At 30.3% G+C, this 14236-nt stretch overlaps 1 protein-coding gene across 1 annotated transcript; it reads right to left on the reverse strand.

Moving 5' to 3' along the window:
- Positions 1–10930: 10930 nt before the first annotated feature.
- LOC120070823 (protein TIFY 10a) lies at positions 10931–12416 on the reverse strand. The gene is made up of 5 exons (XM_039022708.1): positions 12171–12416; positions 11954–12062; positions 11585–11868; positions 11409–11466; positions 10931–11301 (listed from the first exon to the last, which is right to left on the reverse strand). The coding sequence occupies exons 1-5, from the start codon at positions 12319–12321 to the stop codon at positions 11202–11204; spliced, it is 702 nt and encodes a 233-aa protein (XP_038878636.1). The 5' UTR covers positions 12322–12416; the 3' UTR covers positions 10931–11201.
- Positions 12417–14236: the final 1820 nt, after the last annotated feature.

Here is a 14236-nt window from a genome sequence, read left to right on the forward strand (position 1 = left end):
AACTATCTGGAGCCCGTCTTAGTAACGAAGGACATTTCCTTCGATTATGTCCTAACTGATTATAAAATCCACATCGTTGTCGAGTGGCTGGTTCTGTCCAATCCATCTCGTTGTGATAACGTGAACTTTTTCGGTTTATCAGGTTTTCTCAACAACGATAGATGATGTAAAACGGGCATACTAGGTGCGTGATCAGGTAATCTTCATGCGGTACAAATTGAAATTGAGGAGAGTAACATTCAACGTACGTTGACAATTTGTAGTAGTCCTCAATAAAATCTTCGTAGTTCATGTTAAAATGTGAGCAAACGGCCATAAAATGCGAGCATGGAATGCCGAATGCTTGCCACTTGTTACATGAACAGTACCGCTCGGACCTGTTTAGCCTCAATATTTGAACATTTCCTCCTTTGGCATTGAGACTATGACGTTCGGTCTTCACATGAAACATACCTTCATATCGATCGTATAATTGTACTTCATGTTTACTAGATCGTGCAGTCCATTTATTTATTTTCTCATGTGCGTACCTGGATTTTTACTCCACTTAGTATTACAAAATATGTTTGAAATAAATTATTAATAAAATATATATAAAAAAATAATATTACCGGGTGTATTTATCTTGATGCTCCAATGCATCCCTATTTATGCACTCTGATAGATTTGTCGTCATCCACCCATATCTAAATCCTCCATCATATGCTTGAGTCCATTGCTCTAAACTAATGTTATCAAAAAAACTCAGATAGCTCCGATTTATTCATTTGATATCTTCAATTGTTTTGTTGAACTTTCGAATTTGAAACTGACATCCGGCACGATAAACATAATTTTTCAATGAATTAAATTATACTTTTTATTGAAGTTGCTGACGATATGTCGTAAGCAGAAACAATGGTGACATTTCGATCTCATCCAACCATTTGTTGGGTTGTTCACTGCTGCGATTATACCAGCATGTCGATCTAAAATTAAACACACCTCTTCGTGTGTTACAATTTCTCTTATGTGTTTCAGGAACCATCTTCATGAGTCTGCGGACTCTTCATCAGCAATGGCAAACGCGAGTGAAAGAAGATGGCCATTCAAGTCAACTGATGTAGCAATCAACAGTTTTCCTCTATATTTGTCATACAAGTGTGTACCATCTATCTGAATTATCGGCTGGCATTTATTAAAATTTTCTATACAAAGACCAAATGCCCAAAATACAGAAGTTAGGATAACATGGCCTTCAGTAAGCGTTTCTTTAACTCTCCACTCTACACGTGTTCCGAGATTGGTCTAACCATATATAACCACCTGGGTAACAATTTGTAAGACTCATCCCAATCATCGAACACTTAGCCAACGCTTTTCTTTTTCCCTCCCATACCCTATGGTAAGGAACATGATATCCAAATTTTGATTTGATGTCAGACTACAGTTGTGCCACACTGATAGATGGTTTTTCTCTTACGGCGTCATAGAACTTCAGTGCAATCATTGATGAATCCCATTACACGTGACTTTGACTTAGTTTTGAATAAAAACATGTATACTGCTCATCATACTTAGTGATCTCGAACAAGCCATGCGATTTTTTCTTTATTGCACGAAGTCTCCACTTGCAACCTTCCTCCCACTTCTTACACCGAATTGTCCAAATCGTCGGTGTAGATTCAACAATCTCAGATGGTGCGTGACACTTTATTGCAAAATATTTGACCGCTGTGTTGAGCATTTCTTTCTTGACAAATCATCCTCTTAATTACCAATTGAGTATTGTCAACGTCCACAGGAGCTACAATTGGGTCATGTTCCCCGAAGCTTCTATAATTTCTATACTCTAAACCATTGATGCTATCTGAAAGACATGCTCGATCGTTTTCACTGACGCATGACGAAAACCAACTCATTCAAAGTTCATGCCATCTACGTTTCTGTTCTGAATGTCTTTCGTACAGGTTGCGTTAAGCCGCCATATCTTCATCTATCACATGCGATGCAATGACATCGGGACTCAGGAAATTGATACATTGAATTGGATTTTCATAGACTGAGTTAATCGATGGAGTATCGGTCCACCCCTATCCTTATTTTACATTAGTACATACAAATGCGCTAGGATTTGGCAATGTGCATTGCCAATTGAGAATATCAAGTTATAGATCCGTGCATTCGAAATATGGAATGAACATAAACCGTTAATTGATCTTGATTGGATTCTAGATTCAGTGATATCTTATTAATTATTTTTCCTAATCTGATTTGCTTCCATATACTAACACTAAAGTAAATCCAACCATTCAATGAATGTTTCCAAAACTAATTCAACACTGTTTCACATTTATGGTAAACATTCACACTTGGTGGTGTTGGTCATAACCTTCCCCTTAATCTCATCCAATATATTACCATTTGTAACAACATATCTCCCAAGCAGCTTTGTCTGCCATTTTGCTAACATAAAAACAAAAAAAAAGACAAATATTCAATCTTTATTGTATTATACTTTTTTATATTACTAAGATATATTACAAAAGAAATTAAATTTTTTTAGTTTATAAACATAAACTTTTTAACAGTTTTTATGAACATAACATCTTTTTATAACGTAACATTAAAGTAATACTTCTTATTTATATATTTTAAAATAAGAAACAAATTAAACATTTCGAATTAAAATGAGCCGTAATTTTTAAAACTATTTATTTCAAATTTAATACAAAATAAAAATTAAATTAAATTAAACTTTTTCAAACTATTTTAAACTATTAAAAAAATATCACTTATCACAAATAAATAACAACATAAATGTTTCATATGAATAGAACTAAAATTTTCAACTATATTAAACTTTTTGAAAACTATACTAACTGTTAACTACTCACAAAATTTTGTATTAAACTAATAAATATCACTTCTTAAACATCAACAATAACTAAACATTTTAAACACTATACAAATCAAGTTAATACTAAAATAAATCAAATATTCCTAAGAATAAACAAACTTTTTCAAATATCATAAGTTCAACTCACGATTCGGTAGTTCTCTTTTTTCTTCAAGTGACAAGTTCACCCTTTTTTCCGTTACTTATTATTTGACAAACAACTACAAAAAATTTATAAAAATTAGAATCTATAAAAAAAATAATAATATAAGAACAAAAATAAAATTTATAATTATTCTTAAAAAATAAAAATTTAGTAGAGTAACGAATCAGTATAGTTGTGTGAGAATAATTTGTATTAAACGAAATATAAGAAGAGAAATGGAAATAGAAATGGGAGGAGAGGAAGATGATTTCGAAAGCTTATTTTCGAAGGCATTAAGGGGGAAGTGAGCTATGAAGGGGCAGTGAGTAAATCAAAGGGAGGGGAGTGAGCAAAATCAAGGACAGTGAGCTATCGAGGGAGTGAGTGAGCAAAAATGAAGATGGAGCAAAAATTATCGAGGGAGTGAGTGAGCAAAAATAAAGATGATGGTGGTTTAAAAGGATGTAGGTTGAGTGTTGAATACTCGACCCACGGGTTTGGGGTGGTTGAAGAGGCATTAAGGCTATGGCAAAGGGGCATGAATGCGTCAATGCATGCAGGGAATCAGAGCAGGGGAATCGAATCAGTGGCGGGCAGAGGGAGCATGCATGTAGGGAATCGCGTAGAGGAATCAGAGCAGGGGCAGCATGGTGATAGTACCTCACACCTTTTTTTAATTTACTTGATAATAAAATCAAGGTTGACCATATTTTTCCAGACTTATTCAATTATAGTCAATTTTAATATATGCACTTTCATTAAACTTACTCAATTATAGTTATTAGTTGTAACAAAATTCTGTTATTGTTGTCATTTTTTCATGAATGATTATTAGCTTTTCTTCTCATTGGTCATATATATATATATATATGGAAAGTAAATAAAGTGAAGACAATTATGAGCGAGATCCTCATGAACGAGATCCTGCTCATGAGCAAGATCCTCATGAGCGAGATCAAGCATTTCTTTAACAAACTGTTTTCCTAGTGTGCTCACCGAGATTCAGCCTACATTTCTAGCGAGATTCCCTTCTAGAGCTAGATCCCTATCACAAAATTAGCGAGATTTTCTTCTAAAGCGAGATCCTCATCACAAAATTAACGAGATTTCCTTCACCTACTTATCTTCCTTGTCGAGAGTTGAAGTTTCAACTTATGTATGTCGAAACTTCAACCTTCGACAACCTAATATACATCATCACAAAATTAGCGAGATTTCCTTCTAGAGCGAGATCCTCATCACAAAATTAGCGAGATTTCTTTCTAGAGCGAGATCCTCATCACAAAATTAGCGAGATTTCCTTCACCCATTCATCTCCTTGTCGAGGGTTGAAGTTTCGACACTCCCATTCATCTCCTTGTCGAGGGTTGAAGTTTCGACACTTCGACAACCTAATATACATCATCACAAAACTAACGAGATTTCATTCTAAAGCGAGATCCCCATCACAAAATTAGCGAGATTTCCTTCACCCACTTATCTTCCTCGTCGAGGGTTGAAGTTTCGACTTATGTATGTCGAAACTTCAACCTTCGACAACCCTAATATACATATATTTTTCAAGTTTTTCTTTATTTGTCGAGTTCTCAACGTTCGACCTCTACATTAATCGAATCCTCAACCCTCGACTTCTAACCTCGAACTCCCAAAACAACAATATTTCTCTAATAAGTTTCAAAACAACAATATTTCTCTAATAAGTTTTGAAAACAACCATATTAATATTAAAGGTCCGACTGGAGTTGCTTAGAAATAAATAATTATAAAAAGTTTGAAGCCATCACGGCCAAATTGGAAAACTAGCTTATGGAATATTATTTTTTTGGACATATATATATAGTTGATTAAAAATGATTTTGTTTGAGTCGTCAAATGCCAAATTGATATTAATTTCAAAAATTGAAGGAAAATTTATTAAAACGATATAAAAAAGAGAACACAGAGAAAATTATTTTTTTTGTCCTTAGATTTTGAATTTAGTTTTTTATTTGATGTCTAAATTTCAAAACCCCATTTGGTAGCTATTTTTTTTTTTTTTTAATATTAAGCCTACTACAACCTCCAAATTTCTTCATTATTATTATTATTATTATTATCATCATCAATGGTTTAAAAAAGGAAGTCAAATTTTGAAAATTTTTAAAAAGCGCTTTTATTTCTGGAATTTGGCTAAAAATCCGACTATTATACTTAAGAAATATGCAAATTCCTGTAACAAATAGAAAAGAAATATGTTTAATTTTCAAAAACCAAAGATGAAATGGTTACTAAACGAGACTTTAGTTCTTAATAGGGGTGTTCCTTGGTTGGGTTGGGTTGGGTTGAAAGACTTTTTAGACCCAACTCAATTATTCAGATTGTAAATTTTTTCAACTCAAATAACCCTTATTAAAAAAAATGAAACTCAACCCAACCATAAAATATTTGGGTTAGTTTGGTTCAAGTTAATCAGGTCATTTATTTTTAAAAAAATTCTAAAAAAAAGCAAAATGTAAATATGTAAAAATCTAATTTAATTATTTTCATATATTGAATTAAGATTAATAACTCAATTTCAATTTATATGGTGACAATTTTCTTTCTAAATTGCAAAGAAATTACTTTTAATAGTTGTTGAAGAATAAATTATTCAAAAATTTTTTGGAATTAAATAAAATTAAAATCAATATATGTATAAACAATTGTGTTATAAGTAATAAAAAATATATTTTAAAGTTATTAATAAATTTGGGTTGGTTCGGGTTGGTTCATGGGTCCACCTAATATAACCCAAACCAACCTAAATGAGTTGATAACCCAATCCAAACCGCACGGGTTGGGTTGGGTTGATCGGTTTTTTTGAATCATCAGATTTTTTAAACACCCTGATTCTTAAGTTTTGAATTTGATTTCAATTAAGTTCCTAAATTTCAAATGTTACGATTTTATCCTTGAATTTTGAATTTTATTTCAATTTGGTCTCTAAGTTTTAAATCTAGAATCTAAATTAAAATCAAATTCAAAATTTATGGACGAAAAATATAATATTTTGAAACTTATAAATCAAGATTTTTTTTTTTTTTCAAGAATCCAACTTTTTTTTAAGGAAAAAAGAAAATCAAATGCGCGTTACCTTTTTCTTTAATTTTTATTTTATTGTAGAAAAAAACAAAAGTAAATTAATTTGTTGACTTTAAAGATATATAAATGAAATGTGGTGTGATTGGCTTTTCTGTCCCGTCGGCCACTTTGAATCCTTCAAAATATGTAAAAATTTACACCAAACAAATTCATCGTTTCTTACTATGCTATGAGTCTTTTATTTATATATATAGTTATTTAAATCGTTATATATATTTTTCGTAATCTTGTGGCTCAAGAAGAATACATAAATGAACTAAGATCACATTCACTAATTCATAAAAAAAGTTGGTGTAATCGTAATAGAATTCATAGATCAATCGTAATGGATCACAATTATAATCGTGATTTGATTGTTTTTTATACGTTTACTTAAAATTATAAATCTATCATATTTACTATTACTATTACTGTTTAGGGTCAAACGATAATGGTAACCATAAATGTGATAGATTCATACTTCTCATACTATAATAATTCCAAATGCAATCAGATTGAATCATTTATCATTTTTCGCTCATGGATTTAATTGAACTTTTTTATTATAGATTTTGAAGTGGGCCTTCGGAAGGTAATTAGGGTTTATTTCAATAATAATAATTATTATTATTATTTTATCTTTTCCTAAGTTAATTAGTTAAAGCTGATTATTCAATATATTTAATTATTCTATTTACTCAATAAAAAAACTAGAAAATGAAAAGATACAAGAAAAATAATAATTAGAATAAACCCTAATCAACTTTAACATGTCCCATATGCCAGTACTATTGATTTATTATGTTTCACCTGAGATAAACGTGACCTAAGAATAAATTAAGATTACATCCAAATGATAGAAAGATCATAAAGATATGATAGTGCGATTAAGAAAGACTTAAATTGACAGTTACTATCTATACCAATAAAATGCACATTCCTTTTATGTGGATCAATGAACTTCTAAAGCAAATCGTATGTGTGGATGACCTCTTGATATAAGCAATTCAATACATGAAAAAATAATGTTCAGGTTGCTTGAGTTCAAACTTTTAATTTTATGTCAAATAAATTTTTTAATTTTTAATTTTGTGTCTAATAAGTCATCGACATATATAATATTTATTAAAATCCATACACTTACTAGACACAAAATTGAAACTTTAGGTTCTTACTGAACATAAAATTTGAATCTTATGATAAGTTCATTTAAAAAAATGAACATGTAAGAGAAAATATTGACAAAAGAAACTTAAAGTTTAAAGATATATTAGATAATTTTAAAATTCGAAACCTAATAAACAATTAAACGTTCAAGATGTATTAGATATTAAACACTTTTTAAAACTAAGGTCATATTTACTAATACCTAATGAAAACTGGTGTAATCGTAATAGAATTCCATTGATAGATCAATCATAATGGACCAGAATCCCAAATATAATTATATTGCTTTTGATCACGTTTACTTTGAACTTGTCATATTTACCACTACAGTTACCATTACCATTATTATTATCGTTTGACTCTAAATGATAATAGTAAATGTGGTAGATTCATACTCCTCATACTGTAACACTACACTAACATTAACGGTAATGATAACATAATTTTGAAATACAAATAGATTAATCACTCTCCACTCGCCCAACAATTTTTGTTTTTTTTTTATTATAGATGGGACAGTGTGCTCCACGTATTCGTACAAGTTTGGAACACAAGACAACAAAAGAAAGCATAATTTATTGGGACCCACGTTTTAGATTTTCATTCATTTATGCATAATTTATTAGGACCCACGTTTCAGATTACCATTCATTTATATTTGTATTAACAAATTTTATTTATTTGATGTTTTGTTTTGTCATTCTTTTTTGTTTTAAAAAACAAACCAAAATTTAAAAATATAAAAAATAGTTTTCAAAAGACTTGTTTTTTTTTTTTCAAAATTAGACTAAAAAAACAAGTGTATTTTCAAGAAGCGTGAGAATTAAGAAATTCAGGAGAAAAAAAAAAACATAAATTTTTAAAAAAAAAAACAAACAAAAAAAAACATCATTACCAAACGTGAATTAAAATGTGTAATGACCAAATGATCTCTTTTTTAAGGTAAGGTTTTTGGGGTTCAAACATGACATTTTACACTTATAGATCTGAAACATAAAGTTTGAAAATTTTTGGTGATGGGAACTTGGGAACAAAATGCATCTAAAATGTTTTTTTTTTCTTTTTTCTTTTTAATTAGGTAAAGATTTGGGGTTCAAACATAACATTTTACAATTAAAGGTCTGAAACATAAAGTTTGAGAAATTTTGTTTATGGTATAGGTGTTTAAATAACCCAATGATCCAAACAATCCGGACTATCCAACCCAAAATCTAAGGGTTGGATTAGGTTAGTTTTATTCTTGGGTTGAGTTGGGTTAAATTTTTCTATTTTTATTGGGTTGGGTTGGGTTGTGGGTTGGCTAAAAAAAATTTGAGTTGACTCAACCCAACTTGAATTTTGTATATATATATATATATATTCCTCTTTGTTTAAAGTTTGATTTATTTGTATGGATTAATTTTTGAATTTTTAATATTTTTCTTTTAAAATTGTTATGATATTTGTTTTGTTTAAAGTTTACAATAAATATCATAGATATTTGGTATTTAGCATCTTAATTTTATGAGATTTTAGTTATTAGTCATATGTTATATATATTTACATATTTTTCATTAAAAATTTTAAAAAAAAATAAATTATAACCCGACAACCCAACACAACCCAACCCGAATTTTTAGAGTTGAGTTGGGTTGGATTGGGTTGGAAACTTTATTTGGATCATTTGGGTTGCCAATCAAACCAACCCAAATTTTTGGGTTGGTCCAAAAAATACCCTCAATCCAAACTATGTATACCCCTAATTTATGGGAACAAAATGCATCTAAAATGCTAATATTATAAGACAATAAGTCTTCAATTCACGTTTCTTAATATATAGTGTGATGAACATTAGTTTGTTGTGACCTCAAAAGTCAAAAGAAATCTCATTTATCTTCAATTCTAAATAAATATTTAAGCTATACTTGATGTCACTAGAGCCTCAAAGTCATCTACATCAAAATTAGTGGAGTTTTATTTCTTCTATCTAGTTAAGCTACCCATAAATTTTCTAAATAATGAATGGAGTAAATATCAATTTACATCCTTGAATTTTTTAGTTATATCAATTTAAATCCTAATTAATTTAAACCCTGAATTTTATAAGTGTATCAATTAATACCTTGTAGTTTCATAATTATAGCCGTTTAAATCCTCCATTATGTTTTAACTGTATATATTTTATGAAAGTTTATGGTTTAAATTGATATACTCCATGAAAATTCAGGATTTAAATTGATATAATTATTAGTTTGTGGTTTAAATTGTTATTATTCTAAAGTTCATGATTTAACTTGATACGACTATTAGTTTAGGATTTAAATTGATACAACCTATAAATTTTATGTATAGATCGATATTTACCCATGTTTAAAATCAATAAATTTTTATATTCAACTCTCAATAGGCCAGATAATTAAATACATAATAAATTAATTGATAAAAAAAAAAAAAAAAAAGTAATGTTATGAAAGATGAGAAGCAAATCCAAGCATTAAAAAAAAGGTGAAAGAACAAAAGACATCAAATATAGCATAATAGCATTGTCATTTTGATTTGTGTTTGTACAAGTCACTTTTTTTCTGTCTCCTTCCCACTAGCTTTTCCTAATATATGTTTTGATCCTCGATGTATTCTATTTTTTCCTATTTTTAGAAATAAAATCTAATTTAATATGTCAAAACGCACCTAACTTAACTTACTTATGAATATTAACGACTAAGAAGTTTGTGATTCAAATCTTTTTTATTTTACTATACTAAAAAAATTGATATTAGATATGTTTGTTAGCTTACTAAATATTAGTAAGTTTATCCTCGGGCCATTTGTCATTAACTAATTGAGAGAAGTTACGACATAAGAAACTAAGAATGTATTTCGTGTAACTTTTCACGTGTTCAAATTTGAAAACAAAACATTTTGAAAAAAATTAAAATATTTAGCAACTACTCAGAATAGTTATTAAAATACATTCAAGTATATTTAAACTCTTTTTATCAAAAGCATTTCAATTAAAATGACATTTTGCCTCGTTTTTCTTTAACTTGACATAGATATTACAATCGAGCCCAAAATGAAATTTGACCTAATTTTTCAAAATAAAATGTAATACCGTTTCCAGACATTTTTAATATCTTTTTTCTATCCCTTTCCTTTTCTCATCTATTGCTTGCTCCTTTCTAAAATAAAGTAAGAGCACTCGAGGTGACGACAAATATAACAATCGAACGAGAACACAAATAAGGAAAAAAAAAGGTGTGAGAGTATAAACGAGAAGAAAAGTGAATGAGCATGAGTGAAAAGAACAAGAAAATGAGTCAACTAAAAAAGGAGAGAAAATATATGTATGTAAAAAGTATGTTGCTCCCAACAAAGAATTATAAAAATTCATTTCGAAAAGTCAACCAAATTACTAGAGAATTCGAACTTTCTGATCAAAATTAGACCATGTTCACGAATTATAACATTAACTATCTCACCAAAGCCTATATCATTCAAATATCGTCAATTGAACAAAAGGAAAAAAACAATAATATCGGATATAAAACCTAAAATAATTGAATAATATGTCAAAATAAACTTAATATAATGATCCCGGCATGTGCTATTCAAGAGGTCGGAGATTCAATCTATAACACCTAAAAAAGAGTAATGAAAGAAAATTACAAAAAGAAAATATTAGTGAATATTAAAGAATAAAAAGTAAGAAATATTAGTTTTACAAGATATCGACCAAAGGAATCGATAAGGTTAAGAAGAAAAGCAACCATGGCCTCCGTAAAACAGAGCTTTTCATCCGCAACAAGCAAAAAGAAAAGAAAAAGAGAACAGAGGCCTAAGCAAAAATGGCAACAAACTCCATTCTTTAATCTAAAAACAAAAAACTTCTTCTTTAATTTCTTTCTTTCTACTTAAATTTCTTAATTCTTAATACTAATCTTGCGGCTGCACCGCCAAACCCAGCCATGAATTCTCGCCGGCGATCTTGCTCGGTGCGGGGCAGCTGCTCTGGTACGGCGCTCTCAGAGTTAGCCTGTTTCAAAAACAAAGCAAATTAAATCCATTGATTTCCATTCCATGGGGGATATAATTTGAAGAAATTATGAATTTTGGTTCAGAGAAAAGAAATTCAAACCCCACCTGTCTTTTCTCTTCTCCAAGAAACGCTGAATCGAAGCTTTACGAGCCATCGGAAGAGCTGCAGAAATGGGAAACAACTTAAATCATCGGAAGAAACAAGAACGAAATCTTCAACTTCCGGCGATGGAAAATTAAGGAATTCGAGATATGGGTTTGTTGATTTTGGAGTTAATTACCTCCAGGAACGGGCTGTGGCTGCGGAGGAGTTTGGTTCCGAGTGGAAACAGGGGAAGTGGAGCTCAAAGAATCGGCTGGAGTTCCGACCAAGACGGGCTGGCCAGCAGCGATGGCGGCGACAGCGGCGGCTGTAGGGAATTTTAATTTTGAGCTCTCTCGACTGGCTAGAAACATAACGTCGCCGACTCTGTCCGCCGGAAAGTTATCGAACACAAAAACTTGGCCGGCGTAAAAAATTGTCATTTGGGAAGTTAGAGGCGCCGCTGTAGCAGATTTATAAACCCTAAAAACGACAAATTGATTTCATCAAACAAGAAATTCCTCAAAAGATGAACAAGAAACGGTGGAGAATTCGGTTCAATTCATACCTTGAATCGACGTCGTTTGAGTTACCAAATCCAGCCTCTTGAGGAAACAAATCCAAAGACTTCCGATTCGCCATTTTTTCCGGCGAGTGGAAGAACTCCGGCACCGACCCTGAAATTTCAATTTTAATTTCAATTCCCAATTTCTCCCAAATAAATTTCAAATCCAACCCAGAAAGGAAAAAAAATGTATACGAAAACAAAAAAAAAAAAACCTCACCAGTTCTTAGCCGGAGATTGGGCGAGAAACCCAGATTCAAATCCCTGCCGGAAACGAGCATCGTACCGGCGGGAACAAACCCGAGCTTCTCCGGCGAGTTCGACGGCGATCTTTGAGAAGAAACCTGAGAGAATCCCGAAGAACTCGACATGGGTTCGAAGAAAAATAGGAATTAAAGATGAAAAACAAGTTAGGATCTTGAAACTGAAGATGAAAATTTCCCGATGAAGGCTTGAGATTTTTAATATCTGTCTTGTCTTTATAAAGAAAAAACCTAAAAGGAAAAAAAAGAAAAGAAAAAGAAAAAAAGAAATTAAATTAAAATCAGAATTAATTTAATATAAAATTTGGAAAATAAAAATAATAAAGGCACGAGGAATATGTGGGGTTTTAACTTGGCGGTTTCCTTCAAATGAAAAAGAAAAGAGGAATATTAATCGTTTGGTGTAGCATTTTCAACACGTGTTCTTTGTGTTATTTGAATAAATTTTGTATTTTTGCCCTTAAAAAGACATTTTATTTACGAGTATTGCCATTGCTTGGTGGGACCCAGAGTCCACGGTTGAGAAACGTGTGGTCACATTCTTGAATATTTGAACCACCCAATCCACGTACTTTGTTGATAAGAGCTACTTATCTGGAGGGTAAATACGTCATTTTGCTTCTTTCTATAGATGATTTTCGATTTATATTATCTTCTCCGCGTGCTTAAATTTTACCCTCAAATTACCTTTTAATCCCTACTTTTTTTGGGCTTCGAGTTTTTAAAACACACCCATATCTTTTTGCAAATATATATTTCACAGACCATCCGAATTCTATCTATATTCTCGAAACAATATTTTTATGTATTCATTTTATCTTATATTGTATTTTGAATTTTAAATTGGATAATTATATTAAACAAAGATAAAAATATTTAGAAATACAATATGTCATGTTGTCAAATACATTTTAAACCATTGTTTAAATTAGAATCCAGTTTTAAAATCTGTTACCGAATACATATTTGAAAACATAAAATACAACCTATTTTCATTGAATCCATTGTTTTTTAAATTTCTGTTTTCAAACTTCCGACCAAACAGATCCTACATTTTTCTCAATTCTTTAAGAATACATTTAAAAAGAGTGCGAAGTAGATTTTTTTTTTTTTTCTTTTTTATAAACGATGAGATATTTTTCTTTTGAAGAAAAGGAGAGAATGACCGTATAAAAAATTAGTTTGGGAACTTTTTTACAATAAATTGTCACAAATTAGCCTTTTGACGTTTTCCACATTTCATAATAAACACCTTTTTTTATCTATTGTTTTAATGGCTAATCTTGGTTCACCTCGATTGATGCTGAAATTAAAATAAAAATTTGATTTCTTTAAATTGGTACATTTCATCCCCTCTTTTTGAACCTTCTCAATGGAATCTCGATATAGAACGAAAAATCAAGACATAAATATTATTTTGTACGTTTTGTTAGTAATCTTCCCAAGTATTGATATATGTGTTAAGCATTTGAAAAGGATAAATACAATATTCGGAAAAAATTTATCGAACAGGGTCATATTTTAATAGGGAAATCGAAAAGAGTACAAAGAGAAATCAAGAGTTGGATTGGAGATTTGAATTAGGAATAGAAATTTTTGAATAAGATTCAATTGTAAAGATAAGTAAGATTTGGAAGAAGACAAACACTATAAATATTAAGTCCTGATCTTCATCAAGCTTGGGAAAGTCTAAGAAAATTAATGGTCTGGAAATGAACAATTAAAAAGAAGCTAAATTTTTTGTTTTGATCTCATCTTGACAAAGATATGTACCGATTATGTATTGGAACGAGTCACTAAACCATTTGGCCAAAAATAGTGTTATTTACTAAAGGTGGAAAACTTGGAGTACTATTTCGACATACTTTACCAAATTTTTTGAATATATTTTTATAAAAATTTAAGAACTAAACATATACGGACTAAATACACCTGGTTTTTCAAAAATTTGAGACTAAAAAGTGAAAATTTTTTTACAAATGTAAAAATATCGTCTCATTTTATTGTTACTTTCAAGTGTTTA

Source organism: Benincasa hispida, chromosome 2, assembly GCF_009727055.1.
Source record: "Benincasa hispida cultivar B227 chromosome 2, ASM972705v1, whole genome shotgun sequence".
Lineage (NCBI taxonomy): Eukaryota > Viridiplantae > Streptophyta > Magnoliopsida > Cucurbitales > Cucurbitaceae > Benincasa > Benincasa hispida.

Coding starts and splice junctions, on each gene's coding strand:
- LOC120070823 (XM_039022708.1), bottom strand. CDS start 12,321: ATGTCGAGTTCTTCGGGATTCTCTCAGGTTTCTTCTCAAAGATCGCCG. Junction 11,467..11,584: donor GCCACAGCCCGTTCCTGGAG/GTAATTAACTCC, acceptor CCATTTCTGCAG/CTCTTCCGATGGCTCGTAAA. Junction 11,302..11,408: donor TTGGAGAAGAGAAAAGACAG/GTGGGGTTTGAA, acceptor TTTTTGAAACAG/GCTAACTCTGAGAGCGCCGT.